Source organism: Pteropus medius, unplaced genomic scaffold (genome assembly GCF_902729225.1).
Source record: "Pteropus medius unplaced genomic scaffold, Ma_sr-lr_union100, whole genome shotgun sequence".
NCBI lineage: Eukaryota > Metazoa > Chordata > Mammalia > Chiroptera > Pteropodidae > Pteropus > Pteropus medius.
The window spans coordinates 11,214,141-11,239,147 of record NW_024349799.1 but is presented as its reverse complement, the minus strand read 5'-3'; the positions used below and the strand labels follow the sequence as shown (position 1 = coordinate 11,239,147).

Below are 25,007 nucleotides of genomic sequence, written 5' to 3'. Positions count from 1 at the left end.
TATTGTATTATGACATTGTTTTCTAATTTCATTGTAAATATTCAGCATATCTCTGCTATGGATTTTTTAGGAAAATGTATTTATGTTAGACTCCACTTATAAATTAATGGCCCATGTGACAGTGATTGTACTCTAAAAGTTTCAATAAAAATTATAATAATCACAAGTTAGATGGTAGTTTAAAATATCACAGCTACTTTAGGTCAAAAGAGAAATTCAGTTTCTGTCATTTTATACTTAACATGGTATTTCATTTTTATTACTGATAAAATATAGAATATGTTCATAGAAAAAGTATAACTGGAAAAAATAATTTATTGGTCTTCATGTTTAAAAAAATGTTTTTTTATATAGATCCAACATTTAGTTTAATGTTTGATGGCTGCTTTGAAGAAATTAATTTCAATACTCCTTCGCTGGTAAGTTTTGAATTTTGATAGTCATAAGTTATATATCACAATTATGTAAAAAGTGATTTATTATGATAGTTATGATTTTAAAATTTAGTTGCTAAGGGATATGTTAAAATTTTGAGTTTTTGAAAACTGGTTATTGTAAAAAAATTTTTTTCAAATAATCAAATTTTTACTAGACTCTTGTGTTCATTGGGTTTTTTTCATAGTAACAGTGCTTAAAATGCCCTTAAGCGTACAATTTGATAAATATTAACATACGTAAACCATGTAACCATTACCCAGATCAAAATTTCCATCACATCCAAAAGTTCCCATGAGCCCTTTTCTGTCAGTACTCCCCTCCCCAACCAGAAGTAACCACTATTCTAATATGTTGTATTAACCTTAATATTAAGGTCAATGTTAAGTTTTGTTGATTCTGAAGTTTCATATAGTATGAAACATGTTCTTTTTGTCTGGTTTCTTTTACTTAACATTATGTTTCTTAGATTTATCTGTGCTGTTCTGTTGGTAGAAATGTTGAGTCATCTGCATTATGCTATTTCTTTAACTTTTAGAGAATCTACCAAATAGGTCTTCAGTGCATGAGAATTCTGGTAGCTATTGTCCATCTTTTTAATGTTAGCCATAGTGGTGTCCATGTCTATGTGTGTGTTTACATGTTTGCTTTTGTTAAGTAGCTTTTTTGAAGTATAATTAATATACAGTAAAATTCACCCACTTTATGTGTATGACTGAATGAATTTTGAGAAATAGATACATTTTCATTATCTCAGAAACTTTCCTTATGCTCCATTGTTTTTCTGTAATTTTGCCTGTTGTAGTTTCATGTAAATGAAATCTTATAATAGGTGGTATTTTTTAGTTTTCTTTTATACAACATAATGCTTTTTCAGATTCATTCATGTTAACCTATGCAGTAGTTCTTTCCTTTCTATTAATGAGCAGTATTCTATTGTATGGATATACTTCATACATATAAATATGTGTTGTCACACTCATCTGTTGATAGGCATTTGAGTTGTTTACAGGTAAACTGTTATAAATGAAGCTGCTATGAATATTCACATTAAAGTCTTTGTCTAGACATATATTTCCATTTCTTTTACTTAAATACTTAAAGGTGGAATTGTTGGTTTGATTAATATTAGAAGAGCTTGACAAACTGTTTTCTGAAGTTCCAATAATTTGCATTCCTACTAGCAATGCATGAGAGTCCAGTTGTTTTTCATATACTCACCAGAAGTTGGAATTGTCCATTTATTTGATTTTATCCATAACAATCATTATATATTGTTGGTATCTCATGGTTTCAATTTGCATTTCCTTAATGACATGATGTTGAGTATCTTTTCATGTGTCCATCTGCCATCTGTATTTCTTCTTTGGTGAAGTATCTGTTCAAATCTTTGCCCATTTTTAAAATTGATTTGTCTTCTTATGGAGTTTAACAGTTCTTTTTATATTCTGGATACAAAGTTGTATTGGATATATATTTTGTAAATATTTTCTCCCAGTTTGTGGCTTACCTTTTTATTTTTTTTAATTGTAAAGAGTAAAATGTTTTAATGAAGTTATTTACCAAGTTTATCTTTTATGGTTTATGTTTTTTGTATCTTATTTAAGAAATTTTTACCAAACCCAAGCTTACAAAGTTTTTATAGAAATTTCGTAGTTTTGACATATAGGTCTTTGATTTAAAGTTTTATATGCAATATGAAATAAGGCATAAGAGTGATTTGTTTTACCAGTAGATATCCAGTTGTCCCAGCACTGTTTGTTGAAAAGACAGTTTTTTTCCTATTGAATTACTTTTAGTTTTGTCATAAATCAATAGACCATGAGTAAGTCTTACCCTGTTCCAGAAGTGTGCAGAAGTGTGTATGTGTGTGTGTAATAAAGTCAAAGATTTCATAGGGGAAAATTTTTTGTCTTATTTACTACAAAGTAAAAATGCTAGTTTTGTAAAATCTGTGAAATGTAAATACAGTTTTATAGATAAAAAGCTTTCCATAAACAATGGGAAGTGAATTTTACATGTTTTACAAAAAATATATGATAGCAATATTAATAAACACTAAAATGGAACATTTTATTTGGTCCATTATCCCCAACAAATCATGTTTTTCATTTTTTTCTTTTCTGTTTCTTGCATTTATGCTTTTATGCATACATTGATATAATTCTCTAATTCTGGTTTTTAAAAATTATGTTTTTTAGTATTATTATAGTATTTATAATTTTAATGGCTGTAAAATATTCCATCAAGTTCTACTATTATTTAATCCTAAGAGATCTTCTCAAGGTTTAATAAAATTGTCTCCAGGGTTCAGGTTGGAGAATCTCCATAAAAGTTTTCTTAGATATATACAATTAATAAAAGAAATATATGTAAATGCTTTTAATTTGGTAGTGTTTTCCTTTATATTTTTCCAGATCAGTTTCATTCTCAATAAGTGCTTGAGACATTGTGAATTTTAGCAAAATTTGTGTTAACTTTTAGATACATATTGTTGATGTATTTCTGTTAACTCTGCAATTGACCACTTTTCTTTCCTCTTCTTCTGTCTTACTCTCAGCTAAATGTTGCCAGCTACCTACAGATGATCTGCTTAACTGAGAATTTTAGAACTGATGTAAAAGACTTTGTAACATTGTTAACTGCAAATACTTGTGATATCAGGAAAAGTATCCTTTACTTACAATTCTGGATTAGAAGTGGAGGTGGATTTTTAGAAGAAAGGCCATTATCCTTTTGTCGTAAGTTGCTGTGTTATAAAAGAAATTTCTATAATGGGACCCTATGTTAAAATATATGCTATGCCAAAATATTTGAATGATTATAAAACTTTTGAGCATCTAGATATCACGTTAATCTTAAAAATAAACATACCTATGTCAACTTTGTTGATGAAAAGTTTTGTAAACATTAAATGTGGATAAATCGAATTAAACTGAACCTACAACAAATTGTTACTTAAACATTTATAAACATATAATTTCTTATAAACAGAATTCTATTAGTAACTTCTTTTTATCACTTATATAAAAATGGGTGATTTTTCCATATATAAAAATTATTTTTATATGACTGTTGTAAGTTCCCTTTTAAATAGTCTATAATTCTATTTTTCCTAAAACCTTTATAATTTCAGAAATGCTTTATGATCAATCTTTAGTCATTATTACCTAATTCAAGTCACAGGTGCTTATTGAGGACTTCCATGCCAGGTGTTGTGTTTACATGAATAAAACATGGTTCTTTCCCTGAAGAAGTTCATAGTTTGTGGTTTCCATGCTTCATAGTGACAGTTTTGTAGTTAGAGTCTGCTCTGGGAAATATACAAATATTTAAATAAAACCAAGGTGAAGTTCTGTAATATTAATCCTGTCTCAGTTTTTTTCTTTGATTACTTCAAATTTTTAATATGTTCTTTTTCAAGGTAGACAACTGTACATTTAATTCAACAGAAGTTGGTAGTTTTCACTACTTCTTGCAAGTAAAAATGATAAATAAAACATGGAAAATAACCTGTTATAAAAAACAAATTATCACCATACTACTGGATATAAGGTGCTATACTAAGACTTTACAAGACAAAAACTAATTATAGCATTATTTGTTGAAGATCTTATATGCATTTCATTCCTGTCTTTTAAAAAAAGATATGCACTCATTAGAAATTCTAACAGTGCAGAAGTATGAAAAGTAAAAAAGATCTTTTTCACTTTTTAAAGGTAGCCACTGTTAGACCTTTGTCTATGAATATACAAATATTGCTTCCTACTTATTTAGCAAAATTAACCAATACTATTTATATTGTTAAACATTTTGCTTTTTTTTCACCCAACAATTTGTCAGTACTTAACATTTCTACTCCCTCTTTTTTCACAGCTGCATGCTATTTCATAATATAGAATGGCTGTAACATAATATAATTAATGATTTCCTATTTAGGGACATTTAAGTTATCTTCAGTTTGTCATTAAAGTATACAGTGAATATCTTTATACATACATTCTTGAGCATGTCTCTGAGTACTTCTGTTGGAGAGAATTTAAGTGTGGTTGCTGAGCCAAAGGCTATACATTTTACATTTTGATAGGTATTGCCAGGTTGCCTTCCAAAAATAATTATACGAGTTTATGTTCCCACCAAGAGTCTATGATGGTTCTTTTATATGCACTTTTGGGAAAGCTAGGTTATCAGTCATTTTAATTTGCAAATTTTAAAAAGTGAAAAATGATCAGTATCTTTTAATTTGCATTTCCACGATCACTAGTGAACTTGCACATTTTTTATGAGTTTGTGAGATATTTATTTGTATTTCTTATGTGGCTTGTCTTTTTATAGTCTTTGCACTTTTTTCTGTTGGGGTGTTTTGTAAGCCCACTACCACCTCACTTAACCTGTGTTTGCTAGAAATGTTTGTATTGTACTCTTTATGAATTAAATACATATGTGGAGAAGAACAAAATGGGGGTATAGGATCAAAAGATGCCAAAGAATCTTACATTAAATAATTGTTTGCAGTAATTTGTTAAAAATAGATATACTAACAAAATACTTTTTTATTAATTTTGAAGGAGGAAGCAGAAATGTGCAACTTGTTTGCTCTGAAGATGGCTCTGATTCTAAAAATAACCCTAAAAATACTAAGAGGACTCCTGTAGACCTTCCCAAATGTGACACTGGCTGCGTTGAGACCTCGTTTGGCCTTACGAACATTTTCTCCCCATCTGAAGACCTGTTTTCATTTTTGAAGGTATTTTCAATGGCTAGTTTGGAATGTTAAATTTATGTTCTTTTCATCTTCTCAACACTCTCTCCTATCTTTTCAATCTTAAGGTTAACTTAAATTTGCTTATAGTTTTCATAGGCTTCAGATTTCTGATTTTAACATATTGTAACTCTTTGACAAATGGTGCATAAGCATTGCTCTAAATGCATATTACATATTTAGAATAGAAATTAGAAATATTTCAGAAAAAGTATTGTTTGTACAAATGAGCTTCTAATTATTGAATTGGTGTATATCCTGAATATTAGAGAATTCTTCAAATTAACAGTCTATACTTATTTTTTAGATTCATAGTACTATTTTGGTGTATTAGGGGACTGTAGATTAATAAAATGAGGGGTAGTGACTCTTTACTTTGAAAATAGAATACAAATGACACTATATTCATATGGGTAGAAAAATGTTTAAACTATGTATTGTTATAACATTTCTTTACTCAAAATTGTTTTTCAGCACAAAACCAGAACAAAGGAAGAATGGCATAAGCTCATCCAGCTTCTTACAGAATTCCAAATGCGGAATGTAGATTTCTTATATAGTAATCTTGAGTTCATTCTACCATTACCTGTTATCATTTCAGAAACAGAAAACCTTTGTGGTTCATCAGTAAGTGTGGACACCAGTGCAGCAACAAAAAATATGAAATGTCTTGCTAGGAAACATTCTGAAGGAGAGAAGCCATTTAAAAAGTCACAAAAAAAGAAACATAAGAAAAAGATGGTAATTCTAGATGATAGTGACTTATTTGACACCGGATTGGACTTTTCTGCATCATCTTCAAATTCAGAAGAAAGCAAAACCAAAGAAAGCAATCCAGAGACAAAGAAACTGAACAAATGTTTAGAGTCTAACATTGAATCTATTCCTTGTCCTCCTAAAACACCAGCAGAAAAAAAATGTTCTGCCCTTATTTCTCACTGTTTAAATTCTCTCACTGAGTTCATGGATAACATGTCCTTCTTAGATGCCCTTTTAACTGATGTAAGGGAACAGAAGGAACTTGGTAAAAATGACTTTAGTTGGACAAATGGAAAGGTTAAAAGTGGACTTTGTGATGAGTTCAGTCTTGAGAACAGTGATGGATGGACTTCTCAAAGCTCTGGAGAATTAAAGGCAGCTGTAGAGGCTCTCAGCTTTACTAAGTGTTCTTCTACTATTTCCAAAGCATTGGAAACCTTGAATTCTTGCAAGAAATTAGGCAGAGATCCAACGAAAGACCTTACTTTTAATGTTTCACAAAAGCGCAACAATGTATACTTTAGTCAGTCAGTGGCTAATTTAGAGTAAGTCTTCCTTTTACTTTTTATTTTTCAATAATAAATGGTAAAGGGGAAATTATTAGGTTCTTACTAATTTTGAAATGCTGGGCTTTATTGATCATGGTAAGCCTTTGATATCAGTAATGTAGTTCTAATGAGACAGTTAAGGAGACTAGTCTGAATGCTGGGAAGAAAATTGAGAAATTAGGGTAGGCTAGAATTGGGAGACTCTTGAATGACAGGGAAAAGGGTTTGGATTTGCTGTGGTAGAGAGCAGGTAGCCAGCCATTAGAGATATTTCAGTATGGGAGTGGTTGATGGGTTGAAATGATAAAGGAAATTAATCTGGAATCTAGTTAATCTAGACTAGACCAGAAGCAAGGAGAAGCAGGAACCAGAAGCTGGTTGTATTTGAGATTGTTGCATTTTTATTGGGCACTAAAAAAGTAATGCATTATTTTTAATTTACAGCTGTTCTTGGAAGAGGGTAGCAGTCATTAAAAGCGTATTTTCTAGTCGATCTCTTCTGAACCTGGGTAATAGACAAGCTAGCATAATTGAATATTTGCCAACTCTTCGAAACATTTGTAGGACCGAGAAGCTAAAAGAACAAGGAAAAAGTAAAAGAAGGTAAAAGCTCTATAAAAATAACATTTTAGAAAGCAATTTCAAGATTAGTATTTTCATCTGATAGAAATATTAACAAATTATAATTTTCCTTGTAATTTTGACAGGTTCCTGCATTATCTTGAAGGAATTCACCTTAACATGTCAAAAGAGGTTGTGAACACTTTGGCAGCTGGCTTCCCTTAATATTCTACATTACCAATGCCTTGTACAGATTGTGATGTGGTCCCTAAGATACATTTTTATATTGATTTTCATGTAAGAGTTTCTCTTAATGTACATTTAAAACAGACTGTATATTTTTTATTAGTGTGCAAATATTTAAAATGAAAAAAATTGTGTTACAAATTGTATTTATGATGTGGTAGTTTTTTTTTCTGAATTTTTTGTATTATCTGATTTAGCTTTGTTGGAGTATTTTTGTGAGTGAGCTGTTTCTAGGAGGTAGAATTCACCAAAATAGTTCTAAAGATGTTTCAGTGCTACACTAATAAATAATTTTCCCCTTTCCTGGTACCTTTTAATCCACCTATCTACAACCAAGTGTCAGTACTCTCAAGTTAATATGAATCTCCTAGGTGATAACCTTTTTAATAAGTTTACACAGTCCAGAATAACAGAATTACATATATAATTCATAAGAAAACTTCCTGAGAAATCATGCTTCATTTTTTAAAAAGATCTTCCTGATAAATTTTAGCATGCTCCAACATATTTTACCATTGAATCATTAAATGTTGACTGTGAAATCAAGATTACGAATTGTAGTTTTCATGTTTTTTACCAACAAGATATGTGATATCTTGTATATTTTGCCAACTTAAATCACTTGCCTTGTACATTTTTCTTGTATTTTTATATCATTGATGTTTTATTTCATAAAGATATTAATGATGTTAATATATCTACTTTGGATAAACTGCTATTCATTAAAACCATAACAAAGGATTCCACTGAAGGAGATTATATATAATAGCCATTTTCATTTAATGTTTTTGGAGAAAGTATGTATTTTTAATTATAAGATTGTAAAGTACCACATTTCACTTACAATAATTTTTGCAGTTACATAATCAGGTGTACCTGAAAATAGTTTTCTATTTCAGGTGTTTATATTAGCTTAATATTCAGTTAAATTATCTGGTAAATTACATTTTCACCTCAAAAAGATCCTGATTTTGTACTGTTGAAAAATATAGATGATACCTGCTTAAAATGTATATGAAGATGTTTTTACCTCTTGTTTAACCTACTTTTTCTTGTATTGGTAATATGTTGATTAAATTAAAGACATGTCCCATATTTAAATAGGAGTTCTAGATATAATCACGTGAGTAATTATGGATATTATATAGGTTTGGATATAGGCTATATCTTATAGGTTTTGTCCTGTACAAGAGAGAATAAGACGCAAAACATTTTTTAACGTATATAAATTTTTTTTCTATCGAATACAGAGTTCATTACCTGAAGAGCCCTTACCTGTTAATCTGGTCTTTTATTATTAGGAAATTCTGATAACCCTCAATAATTGAGGAACTAAAGTTAAAATAAGTCCATAGAATTATATTTAAATGATGAAAAATCAAGAATAACTGAGATTTTTTCCTTCTTAAGAGGGACACATTTAATATTTTAGGCTTAACATAATTTGGGGAAAATTTTTTTCTCTATTCTTAAAGGTGATAAATTCCTGTAAGATTTAGATATACTTTTGTGATAAAAGTAAGCAAATTTTGATGAGTTTTCAATACTTAGGATCCTATCCTACCAATGTCTAAAACAGACACATTTTCATTTATAGCTATTTCCAGAAATAATGTGGGAAGTATAATACCACGTGTCTGGCATGAACAACTGGATGGTTAGTGAGACTGTTAACCGAAGTATAAAACAGTAGCAAAGGAGGTGGTTTGGAAGAGAATGATTTTAGACATGTATAGTTTGAGATATCTACATTTCCAAGGTGGGGATATTTATGATACAACCATTCAACTGTAGAGTTTTACATGTGTATGGCAACAAGTCTAGAGTGTATCCTAAACTCTCCAAGGAGTTTCAAGGTGCTGGAGGACTTCCACTTATTTTATACATTCCTGATTATTTGAAATTTTCCCCAATAAGTATATTTCACTTTTAAAGACAATGCTTTGACATCAAAGAAACCTGGGTTCAGTATAGGTGAGGTATATTTTCTCAAATGAGAAAATAAGTGATAGTATTTTTAAAAATAAGCTTTATGAATATAGTGATGAAGATCTATAACATTTAGAAATAATCTACCATTGCTTTTTTCAGTAGCTGCCTTTGCTACATAGGCTTGGACTAAGGCAGATATAATGGAAAAATAGTGCTACTTTTCTCAAAAGATGGTCTGTCAAGTAAAAGATTTCAAAGTAATATAATGAGCCTAATAATTAGACAAAGCTGGCTTGTTCTGTGCTTGATAGCTTGAGCTGATGAAAATCACCTTTTGGACGTAGTGCATCAAATCACATTCTTTTTACAGAATAAGAAGAGGATTCCACAAGTTGTGTTATCAGTTATATTTAACTTTATTCCCACAATGAGCACCACTCAGAAAAACTCATTCTCTATTTCAGCAAATTCTTTAGTATAGATGGTATTTGCTTTTAAAGATAACTTTGTTTCTCGTTTTGGCTGTTTAGGGGCTATCTTATTATTTAACACTTAAAACTATAAAGGCATAGAATCTCATAATTATTGATTTGGCCTTGGCTTATTGTGTAAACCATTGAAGAGCCAAAAGTCTGACTTTAAACGTCTACAAAACATGTTTTCTTCTCCATTAATATGGATGTTCTACACAGTTGGTTTTTGCAACTTTAAAGCTAATAAATATAATTTAACATTAAAACATTATATATTATCAGAATTTTAAGGTTGAGTGTCAAACACTGCTAATTCATAGAAGGCAACAGCTTGTAATAATGAATCATATAACTCTTCTATTCTGTATTGTTCAGTAGACGAAAACATCTGTCTGTAGTGGACTATCTTATCTGTTGGGAAGAATACCCGAGGCTCTTCTTTCAGTACAGACTCTGAGAGAAACTGCTTCACTAGTTCTTTTCCACTAGTCCGGGTGTCACCAACCATTAGTTCAAAGTGCTTCCCCACTGCATTTCGGTTCATGCTCAGCACCTGATGTTGGCCATCCTGGGCAAAAGTTTTGTTTAATAAGGCATAAAGCATGGCTTCTATGGTATGCAAATGTAATAGTATCGGAAACAAAGAAGAGTTCTGAATTGAAAGTCCTGTTTTTTCCAGAACATAAAAGTCTGCTTTAGGTATCTTTGAAATGACTGAAGAAATCTTTAAAAAAAAAAAAAAATACATAAATGAGCAGAAGTCATTAAGTTTCATTGTTTGGGTCCCCTCTCTGTCCCACTTCTGTTTTTAAAATATATAACTTACGTTATATTGCTATTGACAATTTTGAAGTAACTGGAAAAGCATTTATAGAAGAGTCAAGACAGCCAAGTTCTGGTCATGGTTCTATCAGGCACAAACTGAGCTAAGACAAGCCATTTAGTCTTCCTAAGTACTACTTTCTTCATCTGTAAAATGGGCTCATAATTTCTAAAATCTATGTTGGCTTTAAGATCAGACAACTTAAAACTTTTATTAACCTTTTAAAAATTTCTAGGGTAGAGCATAGGGTTAGAAGAACGAGCTTAAAATCAATCACCTCTGCAACTGACTGATCACATCAGATGCTTGATTGAACCAGTTTTAATAGGTATAATCAGGGTGATAATTATTGCCCATCTCAGCTTTCAAAGACTCAAATGAGAAAATAAGTGATAGCATTTTAAAAAATAAGCTTTCTGAATAGATGTTGAAGATTTATAACATTTAGAAATAATATACCATTGCTCTTTTCAGTAGCTGCCTTTGCTATATAGGCATTTCTTGAAATAAATGAAAGATTCAATTTTTTAAAAAATCACTGGTGATGGAAAACATAATTGGAATGGGTAATAATAACTAAAAGAAAATCCATTCTTACTATTTTATTACAGGGTAATAATAACTACAAGAAAATCCATTCTTACTATTTTATTACATTCCTTTTAAGATTAGAAGATTAAACTGTACAAGGAGCTCTAGCAGGTAGGAATTTGGAGGTGTAACTGCCTTACCTCTTCTAAGTAGACAGAAGATAAGTACGTTCCTTTCATCAACGGGCAACATTCATTTTGCTTCCAGTCTAGCACTACCAATTTACGATCAAGGTGAGCCCAGGCAATTCTTCGAGTACCAAAAACAATGGATACGATACTATTAACTGCCTAAAACAAAAAGCCTGCTTTAATTGCAAGTGTAAACTAATTTTGACAGAAAATTTAAGCTAAAAAACAAATCGAAATTAGGTAATAGAAATACATTTACAGTTCATGAACTAAGAATTCTTAGAGAAATTATCAAAAGGTAACCAGTAACAGTTTACAGATAAAGAACCTTTAACTGTCCTCAACACCTAGCTTAAAGTAGGCACTTAAATACGCAAATGTTGCTGGGGACTGTGCTAGATCCTGGGAAACCAGGAACATAGCCATACATTATAAGAAATATCACCATACAATAGTTACACTGTAGAAAGGAGAAATGGTCAGGGAAGACTTACTGGAGGACTAGGAGAATGAGTAAAATGGTAAACGGGAAGTTATTTCATCCAGATGTCCACATGGTAAGATGGTTTGACACCTCAGGCAGTGGAATAAAGAATGCAACTGGGAAAAGGGCAGAGGGGTAACTTGCTTTATCCTGAGAGCTATAGAGAACAACTAAAGCATGTAACATTCAGGCATGACATGAGATTTACAGTCGAAAAGATCACAGCTTTGTGGAAGATGGACCAGAGGAGGCTAGACTAGAGATAGGGATTTGTTCTAGGTAACTGTTACATGACAGTATTAAGACAGTAGCAGTGAGAAGGATAAGAAACATCAGAGATAATGTGAATAGAACTGATATGTGGGATGATCAAGGAGCCTAGGGTAACTCCAGTTTTATTTCAGTGACTGGCATCATTAATCAAGATGATGATAGGAGGCAGATGGAAGGTCAGGGGAAACAAGTTTTTTAATCTATTTTGTTCAGGATGCTTCTAAGGGGAAGTATGTAATAGATAATTGGATATATGGATTTAGCTCTGTGCGAAGTCTGGGCTGGAAACAATACAATGGCATCACCTCATTCCCACATGGTTCATTTAGTTATATGGACAAATTAATATGTTCTATAGATACAGAGGCAGATAAGCAGGAACATTTCATAATCCTATACCCATCTCCCTCTCACTGCCAAGGAATGGATAAATATCCATTAAAGGCAGAATAGTTTAGATGTCCAGACATCTACAAAATACAGGCCTTCTTTTGGTTCTTAAGTTCAATGATCCTTGAGCTTTAGTGTGCATAAGAATTACTGAACCAGGTTGCCTACAGTACTTCATCAGCAAAAGATTTTTTTCAAGGGCTTTACCGCATGATTTTCTCCATACAAACTAAGTTTAGAACCTAGGCCTCTGAATAAGATGTAACTCCACTAATCTGAGTATAAATAATAGTTTTAGCCATAAGTTTGAATGAAAATCCAAACCGTGAAAAATTTGGTTCAAATGTTTCAGATCAGTGGGAGTTCTATTAGGAGTCCAGATGAATGAAATCTGCAAGTCCTCTGAAAGTTGCTGCAATATTCTGTGTATGTATGTCTGTCTAGCTAGCTGTCTTATATTTTTCCTGAAGAGTGTCCACAGCTTTCAACGGTTTTCAAAGAGTATCTGTAATCTCTCCAAAATTGAAAACTCCATAAAAATTGATTATTATGGGATGAGAATATTTTATCAAGTAGTGCAACATAGGACCCAAGTTCCTCCAAGGTTTAATGTTTGATGTGTCAAGTAATTCTAATATTTACTTTTTCAGACAACAATGAAAAAGACTTCCTTTCCGAACGCTTTTTAAAGGGAGGATGGGGGCAGAAAATAACTTTAAACCTACTGGAAAGACAACTATAATGTTCTAAAGTCACTCCTTGGCCATAAGCTATCTTTGCATCTTAATTTCTCATTACTTCCAACATAACTAGCAGACACAGTCAGATATCTCAACATTCCTCTTAAATAAACCTTGCACAGACCTACTTCTCTATGTCACTGTTCTTTCTTTCCAGAACACCCTCCTCTTTCAGCTTGCCTCTCTCTCTCCAAGATCCAAGCTGAGTTCTTCCAGTAGACTTTTCCCAGCAGTCATAGCCCAAATTAACAAACTATATATCTCATTCTTTGATACTGATCACATACTACTTTGTATAATAGGTTATCTTATAATATGCGTATGTCTGGGCCTACCAACTGGTGCCCAGAATAGTGTTTTGCAAAGTAGGTTCTCAAATATTTAGGTAGTATAACAAACATTAAGAAAAAGGGTATACCTTAAGTCTCTCTCTTCCTATTTCCGGTTTGATGAGCTTTCTCAAGAGCCGGTTTTCCTGTGACTTTCTTTTTTTCCCTCCAGTCTCTGGACAAAGAATGGAGTTACAAACTTGAATGGTAGTTTTATACTGGAACAAGGGCACATTCATTAAACTCTCCAAATTCTGAAATGGCCCAAACTTTTCTCTGTGCTCTACAATATTGACGGACTTTCTCCCACGAAGCAATTTGAAAGCTTCAAGTTCTTTATCAGATGCTGTATTCAACACGTGCAAGATGGAAGCCTGCTGTTCTGAAGAGAAGAGCTTGTCAAGTTCATTTCCAGATTTCTTTGTATTTTCATTACAAAAAGCAACATTGGAAATAATTTTCTTAGGTGCAGTGGATTTTTTCTGACAGCAGGAATTATGTAGTGCCTGGAAAACGGACGACCGTGATGGAATTAGAAAACATCTCCACCTCCCTAAAAAGAAAATTTAACAAAATATAAGTTGGGATGTCCTACTTCCTTAGTGTTAGTTGCAACTTGGTCAGAACCTTTGCAAAATGACATAGACTTTCCCATAATTTAACAACTAGTGAACCAAATTTTCTCCTGGAGAATCATCAATTTTAATTTTAAAATCATATATATAAATAATAGGGCTTTCTGTTGTTTTTACTCACAAGAGATGTCTTCTGATTTTTGTGGATAAGTCTTAAGTTTTACTATCTAGAAATCTTAAGCTCATCAAGAAGCATGAATTTAAAACAATGATTTCAACTCTAATGTTTCTGACATTTATTTTCACTAGTTTCTCTTCCGGTAGAACCAAATAAAATTAAATTTCTTAAGTTCATAACAAATGCTTTAGCCGAGTGGTATGTTTAAGAACGGTTTTTATTTTCTTCTGCACACTTTTCAAGATTTCTACCAAGACTACGTTTCTGCAAGCATAAGAAAAACCATATAAGGAACAATTCTGTAAAACCAAAGGAAAATCACTCCCACGGCTGCAGCCACAGGAAAATAATGCAGCCAGAGGTAAGAAGCGGCTTTTAGAATCTGAACCTTCGGCCCGCCGCGTACTGCGGGAAGGAGTAGCTCACGGACCCCCTAGTCCAGGAAAGCATAGTCGCTCCGAGGTTCGGGGACCGGAACCGCCCGGTCAGCTCAGCTGGGACTCCAAGAAGGAGACTTGGACATGGGACCTGAAAGAGAATATACTCCAGGACCAGAGGCTAAGGGCAAACAGGAAATTAGCGCGACATTCCAGGCACTCTACCTCCTGCCATGAGGACACTAAGGACGTTCATCTTCCAAGTAAAATTAGTACGTTCCCACAGTCCAAACTTCCTCCCCTGACTTCCGCTTCCTGCGTGCTTCGTCCAAAAGTGCCCGGCCTGTCCGCGAAGAGACTCTGGCGGAGGCGGCGTTCCGGAGTCCCGCGGGAGGTGAGTGCCCCTGAGCAGTGGGCGGGCAGCGACTGAGATGCGGGCCTCCGGGTACCTGCAGAGAGGCTCTGCGCTGGGATCCCGTCTCCCTGGGGGGTCCGCAGACTCGTTCCACTGCATCTAGGGAATGTTCTCGCCCCTACCGGCCCCTGACAGCAGCTGAGCCGAATCTCTGGGAAGAAAACGGCTAGGCAAGTCTTAGCCTGTACTTGGCAAGGTCCCTCCTCCTTCGGGGAGACTCCCTGAGTTTGTTCTAGGCATATTTAGATCGATGAGCTCCGTTGGAGCCCTTCCTGGGGAGCAGAGAGCGGAGGCTGGTGGGGGAGCTTAGACGTTTACACAAATAATACCAGGTAGAAAAGAATAACTGGGAGAGATGCGAGGTGTTTCAGGAACTCAGCAAGGAAACGGTGTGCAGGCGGGAGTGCAGGGAAGAGCGAAGTAGGAGGAGGTGGCTGTGGCACGGGACCTTTACAGTGGGATCAGTATTCCATTTGGAAGGGAAGGAGGGGGTGAAGCTGGCGCTAAACTTGGTTGGACCTTGAATGCAGGATGGAGCGCCACCAGGTAGCCGGAAGCCACTGAGGCTTTTGTGGAGTCAGATTGGACGCGTTTCTAGAAAATTGACCTTGTAGAGAAGTGTAAAGCTGATTTGGAGGTGAAGAGGCTGGGAGCAAGGAGAGAAGTGGGAGGCTAGTATATCTTCTCAAGGGACAGGCAACCATAAGGAACTGAATTGGGAGGTGTAAGGAGAATGTAAAAAAAGGATTCTTTCTGGAAGATGGGGAGACTTTGAGACTTTAGCTAGTTTTGTGAAAAAACAGAAAGTCAGGAGAAAAGTAGCTTTTGGAGGGAAAGGTGGATGGAATCGTATTTTTATGAGGAGGCAACGTCTGTGTAGATATTGCCCAGGAGATGGGGAGAAGGTAATTCATAAGAATTACTCATGGGAATTCTAGGAATCCTGACAATTACTGAAATATTTCTCTAACAAGAGATAAAGTCAACTTTTTGTGCAAAATCCTCCAAATCAATAGGAAGTAATTTTCTTATTCCACTTAATAAGATGTTATGTGTTGAATTGTAGCTCTCAAAAAGTTATGATGAAGTCCTAGCCCTCAGTGCCTCAGAATGTGACCTAATTAGGAAATAGGGTCATTGAAGACATAATTAAAGTTAAAAAATGAGGTCACACTGTAGTGTGTGTGTGTGTTGTGGGGAGCCAATTCAATATGACTGGTGTCATTACAAGAAGACAACCATAGGAAAGCCATGTGAAGATGGAGGCAGAAATTGAAGCAATGCACCAACAAGCCAAGGAACGCCAAGGATCGCCAGCAGGTCATCACAGGCTAGGAGAGAGGCATGGAACAGATTCACTCTCAGAAAGAACCAACCCTGCCGACATGTTGATTTCAGGCTTCAAACCTCCAGAACCGAGAGAATAAATTTCTATTGTTCTAGCCACCCAGTTTGCAGTAAATTGTTACAGTAGCCCTAGGAAACAAATACGTGAGGCTGTAAGGAGCAATGGTGATAGATGTTTTCAGAGATGATATAGTTCACTGGCAAGATGCAACAAATCACTTGCTACCTGCACAACTTTAGACAGTTTCTCATCCTCTCTGAGCCTCAGCTTCCTCATTTGTGAAATGGAGATAACAGTACCTGTCTCACATGTCTGTTAAGAGGATTTCTTGTTAAAAACCGGATGCAGAGAATCTGACATATAATAAGGATTCAATAAATGTTAGTTCCTCATTAAAGCATTACCTTTTATCGAGAGCTAATTATTAATGAGCTTGAGGGTAAAATCCCTCATTCCTCAGAGCATTCATTCAGAATTTGGAAGCTGGAAGTGGTAGGGAAAGAAGCAACCACTATGCGCGATTTACTGTAAACCAGATCAATGTGTTCAAAATGAAAGTCGTCATCTTCCCCCAAAACCAGTTCCTTCTCACTTCCCTAGTTTTGTTGCCCGGATGCAGGTATCCCTGGCTCCTCCTACTCCTTGCATCATTATGTCTAGCCTGTTATCTAGTTTTTTATGTTTTTAAAACTTTTTTTACCATGACCCAGGACGCATAGATGTACATGTGAAACATATCCTCCATTAAAAATACTTTGTGTTTTTACATATAATGTTCCTTGATATTTCCTGTTTCATTTTTTTAAAAGCACCGATTCGTTTTTAAAGCTACATAAGGTGGAGATGTTTAGTAGATAGAAATGTAAGTCTGAAGCTAAGGGAGAGGACTGTGCTGGGGTATAGATTTGGAAGCCATCAGCATACAGAGGACACTTTATCCCATGAAAATGCTGAGATGAGCCAGAGAGACGGGGAGTATGAGCAAAGCACAGTGAATGAAGGAGAGAACTCTGGGAGTAGCAATATTGTGAGTGAGTAGAGGGTTCGGATTTCCCACTGTCTCACCTCTGCGGCTTTGCACCTGCTAGACCCTTTCCCTCAGATGCTCTCTTCCTAAAATTGTCTGAATTCTGCTCCCCTATTCCCTGCCCCGAGAAGCCTCCTGTTTCCAAAGCCAGATGCATCCCTCCCTTCTCTCCAGCACTGACTCATATCTCCCTAACAATATATACTGTCTTGAACTATAGGGTTTTTTGTTTTGTTTTGCTTCTGACTACATGTCTTTGTCCTCTTATTTGACTCTATACATTTTCCCAAGGTGATCTGGAAGCTACCAAGTAGAATATATCAAAAATCCATTCGTGGTCTCTCAACATTCCACTGGATACAGAGGGGTTCGGTAGTTGTACTGAAACTCTGGAGCCAGTCAATACCGTGTTTTAACCCTGTGTTCCAAACTCAGCATACTAACAATGTAAACTGGAGCAATTGATGCCACTTCTCCAAGCCTCTCCAGATCCCTCTAGTGCACAAGGGATACAAGTCATAATTATATGCCCTATAATACCTAGCACATTTCCTGGTACACATAGGGATTCATTAACTGTTTGTTGAAAAGGTAAATTAATGATCATATATATAACATCCAAAAGGTTAAGTTTATAAATATTCTATTAGGTTTAACTATGTGAAAGAAGCCACATACTTATATACTTATACAAAAAAAGGGAAAAACTAAAAATTAGTGTTCCATAAATTCATGACCTCGACATAGGCAAACATTTCTAAAACATGACATAAAAAGCATTAATTATAATGGAAAAATAGATAAATTTGACCTCATTAAAGTTAAGAACATTTGTTCATAACGAAAAAAATAATATAAATGGAGCCACTTTAAAATGGAGCTGGAGCTGCCATCCCATAGGAACTGCCTTGCACATCTTATTCCTCAAACCTTTGGAATGTTAAAGCAGGGCAAAATAACCTTTGAACTGGGCCTAAAGCAACAAGTCCCAAAGATATGTTTGCAAAGATAACAAGAAAGCATATTATGGCAACCAGACTGATAACTACTGGACTGAAAATTAAAAACATTGTTTGGAATCAGCGTCACTATGTTAGACTATCTGCACCTATAGAAATGCCTTCCCTCTATTGACGTAATTGTTCCCCTTCTCTTTCTCATAAACACCCCTTGCTTTGTCTTCTAATCAGAACACTATTTGGGTTTCTGCCCGAATCAGTGGTTCCTGAATAGCTACTCTTTTTGGATCTCAAATGCTTGTTGCCTCAAACTTTGGCCTTTAATTTTTAGGTTAACAATTAAAAGATACCAGTGAAAGAAGACATTTGCAACACATATAACTAACAAAGAACTCATATCTAGAATATATTTTAAAATTTCTACAAATTAATAAGAAAAAGTCAGACAAACCAACTGAAAAGATGGATAGTAGACTTGAATAGGTACTTCACCTAAAGAGAATATTCAAATGATCAGTTAGCAGATGAAAAGGGTTCACCTGTATTAGTCATCAGAGAAATGCAAAGTAAAACCCACAGTGATATCAGTACACACCCATGAGAATAGCTAAAGTGAAAAATTTTATACTGATCCATGGATCCAAGGATTGGCAAAGAGGCGGAAGTCACATAACATACATGCTGATAGAAGTGTGAATCACTTTGGCAAACTATTTGGCAGTATCTATTAAAGCTGAACATATGTATAGTTGAGGACTCAGAAATCCCACCCCGGGTATATATTCAACAGAATGCAAATATGTGCACTAAAAGACATGTAATAGTTCAACTGTACATAAATTGCCAATTTCTGACAGTTACTAAATTACAAAAATTGCAATTTCACATAGTTAAACCTAATAGAATATTTATAGAACCACTCACTATTTATATTAGCAAAACCTGGATTAGCTCAAACATCTAAAGATTATGCATATATTAAGTAAACTTCAGCTACACCCAGCAACATGGATGAATCCCACAACACGTAATATTGAATGAAAGAAGCCACATACTTATATACTTATACAAAAAAAGACAAAATAATTTATAGTGATAAAAATCGGGTTACATTTGGGAATGGGAGCCTTTTGGATGCTACGTTATGTTCTTTTTTTGAGTTCTGGGTGCTAGTTAAACGTGTGGGCACTTTCTAAAAATTCATCAAACTGTACACTTATTATTTGTGCACTTTTCTGCATGTTTGTTGCACTTAAATAAAAGTTTACTGAAACTTAAATAAAAGTTTAATTCTCCAAGCCACTTGAATTAGATATGCATCCTATAAGGTTTGGATGTTTATTTAGTCCTCAAAGTCATTCACCTCTGCAAAAGTAGCCAAGACCTCCTTAAAGGATGCTGATTCTTGCCTAGACCATTCAGGTCAGGGAGCACATAGTTTGTGAATTGCTCTCCACAACCAGGAATATTTTGTGGAGGAAAGACAATCGATCCTACTAATCTTGGTCTGGGAGAAGTTTTGGAATTTTTTCTGCTTTTATGTTACTTATTATTATTATTATTATTATTATTATTATTATTTGTATTGCACACAATTAAAATTATTAAGCAAATTATCAAAATTAAAAACAGTATTCACAATTTGAAACCCAGAATCAGAATACTTGGGCTCATGCTCAACATTGCTACATATTATCTATGTGTATGACAGTTTATTACTATAAGGAAAGTTTTCTCGTTTGCAAAATTAAGCTCAAAGTATCACTTTTACAAAGTTATTGTAAAAATAAAATTATATAAATCGTAGGTAGAATAGAAATGTTATACAATGAAAGATATTAATTAGACAATTGATTATGTAGATTGAGATGAGTTGTGATTATCAAGAGGAAAATGCCTAGATGCTTTATAAAATAATCCTTTATGTAATTAATTTAGGTATGACTAAACAGAAGTTTTAGATTTTTGAACCCAATTTTAAAACTCTAGTTCAATAAGGTTGCACTCCAATTTCAAATCGAATTTCCAACGGATGTCACCCTAATTCCTTTAATCGTAGCTGTAACTAAACCTCTATTACTAACTTCTCACTCAGTGATCCAAGTAATGATAGAAAATGTAAACACTCAGTTATCTTGTTTATTCAAGATTTATTTTATGGTTCTTCAGATTTCACAACTGGACTTTTCAACTCTCTGGATCTCTGTCAGGTTGTATTTTATTCGGAATGCAAACTTCCATAAGATGGACTGCCTGTGTAATGAGGCTCTCAAATCCATTCATTTCAACCAACATTTTTTTTTACTGTCACAAATTTCATATAACATAAAATTCAATATTTAACCTTTTTAAAGTGTACAATTCAGTGGCATTTAGTACATTCACAATATTGTGCAATGATCACCACTATCTAGTTCCAAAACATTTCGAACACCCCAACAGGAAACCTTGTACCAATTTAGCAGTCATTCTCTGGCCTCCCTTCCCCCAACCCCTGGCAACCACTAATCTGCTTCCTCTATGGATTTTCCTCTCCTGGACAGGTCACAGAAATGGATCGACTATTTTTGGGGCCCAGCACTTGCTAGACATCAAGGGTAAAAAGACGAATACGTCAATCTACTCTTAACGAGATCACTGCCAACTGTGATGATTATTGTAATAGAAATATGAACATTGTGAGAACATAGATGAAGGTAATAAGGGCAAGCTGAAGGAAGTAAGATTTGAATCTGGGCTTGGAAGCCAGAATTTGCTAGGCCAGTGGGGGCTGGGCAAGAGGGTAGTGTAGAGGAGGAGGGAGCTGGAAGAGGAGAGGGAGCAGCATGAGTAAAGCACAATGGCATGGAGTTGGACAGCTCTGTGTTAAAAGGAGGTGGACAAAGTATATCCCAGGCACATTACCACCCCAGGGCCTTTGCACTTGCTGTTTCCATTTCCTGGGACACTTTTCTTTCAGATAGGTGCCTGGTTGGCTGGAACTCTTCCTTCGGATCTTTGCTTCAATTTGTGGGAAAGGGGGAAATGTCCCCTTTTCCTCTTAGTTCTTCAGGCTGTTTGAATAATTAAAATGATATAAGATACATTAAGAGGAGAAATTAACTAAATTTAATTACATATGAATGTGCAGGGGTTCCATAAGATCATGGGGCTGGAGGACAAATCGGGCAGTTAAGGCTTATATATATCATCTTGAGCTAAGGAGAAAGTGGGGTTGACTTGGGACTTCAAAGGGGAAGAAGGCAATTCACATGGAGCTAGAAAAGCAAACGTTTGGTAAACAAATGTTTGCTGGGCCATTTTTAACAATAGGACACAGACAGGACTTTGATCTAATAGGTCTTGCTGGGTTCTTCCCTGTCTATTACACCTATTTCAGATTAAACTACAGTTATCTATAACAATAGTTCCCTTCTTTGAGTAGGATCTCTATCTAAATATTTTTAGGTAGTGAGAGAAAAGATCAATTTCTTCGTGAGTCTTTTGTATATTAAAAATAACCAACTTAAAATAATCAGTATCCCAAAGAGGCATATTTTGGGGTGGCAGTTCTGCTCTCCTTCCAATATCACCTCAGAGAGGGCTTCCTTGACTTCCCTATGAAAAGAGCATCTTGCATCCTTCTCTAACCCCTTATTCTGTTTTCCTTTAGAGCATTTATCACTCCGGTACCATATGGTATATAGGTATATTTGTTTCTCTATTCATTTTCTGTCTCCTCTACTTGAAGATAAGCTAGCTGCACAGAGGCAGGACTGTTGGTAGGACTGTTTGCTTTGTTTATAGCTTTATCCCTAGTACCCGTCACAATGCCCGGCATAAAGTATGTGCCTTATAAATATTTCATGAGTGAATGAGAAAACACTTAGGCAGTACTGCAGTGGGTTCTGAGCTGGTTCCTGTTGAAGACAAAGTGCTATTGGATATACAAACAAATAGGTAAACTCTGTCAGATTCTTTTGCCTGGCTACTTGATTTTTCGCTGTTTCACATGCCTGCCTGTGATTTATTTCCTTCAAAAAAGAAAACTTTTGTGATCCTAAGTCTTCTCACTTTATTGCTTATTATTTTTTACCCATACTCATTTCTTCATTTACTTATCAAATACTTATCAAATTCCTGCTATGTGGCAGGCAGGTGCTGGGGATACAAAGGACACCACTGACCTGCCCCCGTACTCATGAAGTTAGATGAGTAAGAGAGAACAGTAAGCCAATGAGCAATTCCAGTGGAGTTTGACGCTTGAAAGTACAGTGTTAAAGAGGTTTGCTTTGGGCACAAAGATACTCATTACAGCCTTATGTATAACAGCAAAAAATCTGTCAAAAGCTACATGTCCAACAACAAGGAAATATACATGCCTCGTGCAATATTACATAGCCATTAAAATGAAGCATATATAATAATATGAGATTATGTAAAGAAAGTAAAAAAGGATACAAAGTTATATTGAAAAATATGGTCCTGATCATATAAAAAGATATATAAAAGACCAGAAGAAAATTCATGAAAATGTTCATGAAGATTGATGGTGGAACTACTAAAAGCATATTAAGTTAAACTGCATGACATTATTATTTTTGTAAGTCAATGTCATATGGTTCTACCTAATATATTGACGAAAAGAGCCCAAGGCAAACTTGAGTCGAATCTCAGATCAAATGTATGTATCATTTAATATGCATCATCCCAGTTGGGCAACCTTGGACACATTTACTTGGACACATTAAAATTCTCTCTCAGGGCCTCAGTTGCCTCATCTGTAAAATGGGCATAAAATAGGCTACACTTCAGGGTTGTATTTAAGATTAAATGGAATAATGAGTGTAAGGGACCTGATGCAAAGCAATTCTTGAATAAAGGTGGCTATCACTGTGGATGGTGTTTAATTATGTTTTTTTTTTTATTCTGAAACTAACAAACAGAATTATTTAAATTTTCAAGGGAGCTGTGGACTATTCCCTGGGGATCTGGAGCCCAGTCCAGGCCTGGGAATGTGATTGAAGGCTTTCTTCTAGTCCTGCTTGGCTCAAAAGAGACAGTGATCCTGAGAGCAGGGCTGGACGTTTGTGCTCTGAGGGACCCTGGGAGCTTTATTTACAGAGCACACTCTGCCTCAGCAGCTGCTGTTTGGACTGAGCCCATGAGGCAGGCCTGCCTCAGCCCACTTTGCCCCTCAAACCCTGGTCCCTGATCCCCATGCTCAGCGTCCACCTGGTCACAACAGCCTTTGGCATGGTGTGCTTCCCTTAGGAGCAACTTCTGGTTCCAGAACACAGAGCTGAGCTGTTTTGATCCTGTCCAATACCCATAAGCAGGCTACAGAGTTTCTCTTGTGGTGATAAAAAAGTTTTGGAAATAGATAGTGAAGATAGTAGCACAACAGTGTGAATATAATTAATGCTGCTGAATTGTACACTTAAAAATGACCAATTTTATGTTATAGAAATTTTAGCACAATATTTCTAAAAATGGAAAAAATAATCCAGGAATGGGAGGACTAACGGAAGAGCAGGCTGATCCTCTGGAGTTTCTGGACATAACCTGGGTCTGGTGGATACTCTAGCAGGAGACCTGAATTTAGGTCCCTGTACTGCCCCTTATTTGGCTCTGGGGTAACTTAACTCCTCTGAGGATGACATACTGCCCTCGGACGGCTGCCAAATGTGATCAAATGGTGGGAAACTCTGTAAAACACTGTAATTGTTAATTAGCATTATCCTTCTCTCTCTCTTTTCTCCTTTCCTTCCTTCCTCCTTCCTTCCTTCTTCTTCCTTCCTTCCTTCCTTCCTTCCTTCCTTCCTTCCTTCCTTCCATTTTGCTCTTGATGCCTGTAATTCCACCTTAAGTTTTAGAATTCTGTTAAGTGGAAACTTCCAGAAATAAGGATGGCAAAAGGGTAAACTAAAGAAAGCTCTCAATCTGCCTCCTCACAGTAAAGGAGATGCTATATTTTCCTTTTGTGGGACCTCCAGGGAGGGGATGGTGAGACTCGAGGTGCCAGAGGAGAATAGCTCGGGTGGACAGAAATGCACAGAACTGGGAGGACCAGGGTGCCCCAGAACCACCCCCAACGTCACAGTTTTGCAATGGCATTGGGCAGCAGAGAAATGGTGAACTTCAACTGTCATTTGTCCCCCTACATCCCCCCTCCCTAGCCTTAATACCTTAGATGCCTTTCCCATCTTTCTCCTGGGAGATTTATTTATGTTCTTTTTTTTCATCTAAAGCAGCGGAAATGAATCATCTTTCAGCCTGTTTGGTAAACAGCCCTATGCCCTCTGACCCTGCTGGGCTCTCTCATTGGTTCCTTTGGAGCTGCTCCTGGGCTAGGCCTCCCTGTCCCCCCACCCCCACCTCCAATCCCCACACCCTCCTGGCTGGTTATTTTGGGTAATGTCCCCCACCCACCCTACCCTCCACCACAACCCTAGGCCTAGAGCTTGACTTCCTTCACCCTGGGAAAGATGGGAAATGACACACAGCATTCCAAATGAGGATCCCACGAGCCGACCAGAGGCGCAGGGGAAGCAAAAGAGCCATTGTGCTTTGAGGGCTTTGTGCTCCATGTACTGGCACATCTCAATGACCCAATTAGGTGGATCTTGAAATCCTCATTTTACAGATGAGGAGTCCAAGGCTCAGAGGAGT

At 35.5% G+C, this 25,007-nt stretch overlaps 3 protein-coding genes across 4 annotated transcripts in view; 2 read left to right on the top strand and 1 right to left on the bottom strand.

Moving 5' to 3' along the window:
• Window positions 1-8,057, top strand: part of ATAD5 (ATPase family AAA domain containing 5) — a 36,514-nt gene extending 28,457 nt beyond the window's left edge. Inside the window, exons 18-23 of the mRNA XM_039886038.1 lie at window positions 355-419; window positions 2,996-3,176; window positions 5,004-5,182; window positions 5,672-6,501; window positions 6,949-7,107; window positions 7,212-8,057. Of these exons, the coding sequence (XP_039741972.1) occupies window positions 355-419; window positions 2,996-3,176; window positions 5,004-5,182; window positions 5,672-6,501; window positions 6,949-7,107; window positions 7,212-7,290 (1,493 nt within the window). The 3' untranslated portion in view covers window positions 7,291-8,057. The remainder of the gene's footprint in view (window positions 1-354; window positions 420-2,995; window positions 3,177-5,003; window positions 5,183-5,671; window positions 6,502-6,948; window positions 7,108-7,211) is intronic.
• Window positions 8,058-9,640: 1,583 nt separating this feature from the next.
• Window positions 9,641-15,136, bottom strand: TEFM (transcription elongation factor, mitochondrial). The gene is made up of 4 exons (XM_039886026.1): window positions 14,833-15,136; window positions 13,567-14,030; window positions 11,271-11,420; window positions 9,641-10,440 (listed from the first exon to the last, which is right to left on the bottom strand). The coding sequence occupies exons 1-4, from the start codon at window positions 15,119-15,121 to the stop codon at window positions 10,003-10,005; spliced, it is 1,341 nt and encodes a 446-aa protein (XP_039741960.1). The 5' UTR covers window positions 15,122-15,136; the 3' UTR covers window positions 9,641-10,002.
• ADAP2 (ArfGAP with dual PH domains 2) overlaps window positions 14,904-25,007 on the top strand; it is a 33,956-nt gene continuing 23,852 nt past the window's right edge. The window contains exon 1 of one of the 2 annotated variants that reach the window (XM_039886037.1): window positions 14,904-15,001. The gene's annotated coding sequence lies outside the window, so the exon portion shown is untranslated. The remainder of the gene's footprint in view (window positions 15,002-25,007) is intronic. The other variant, XM_039886035.1, reaches the window with a different exon arrangement.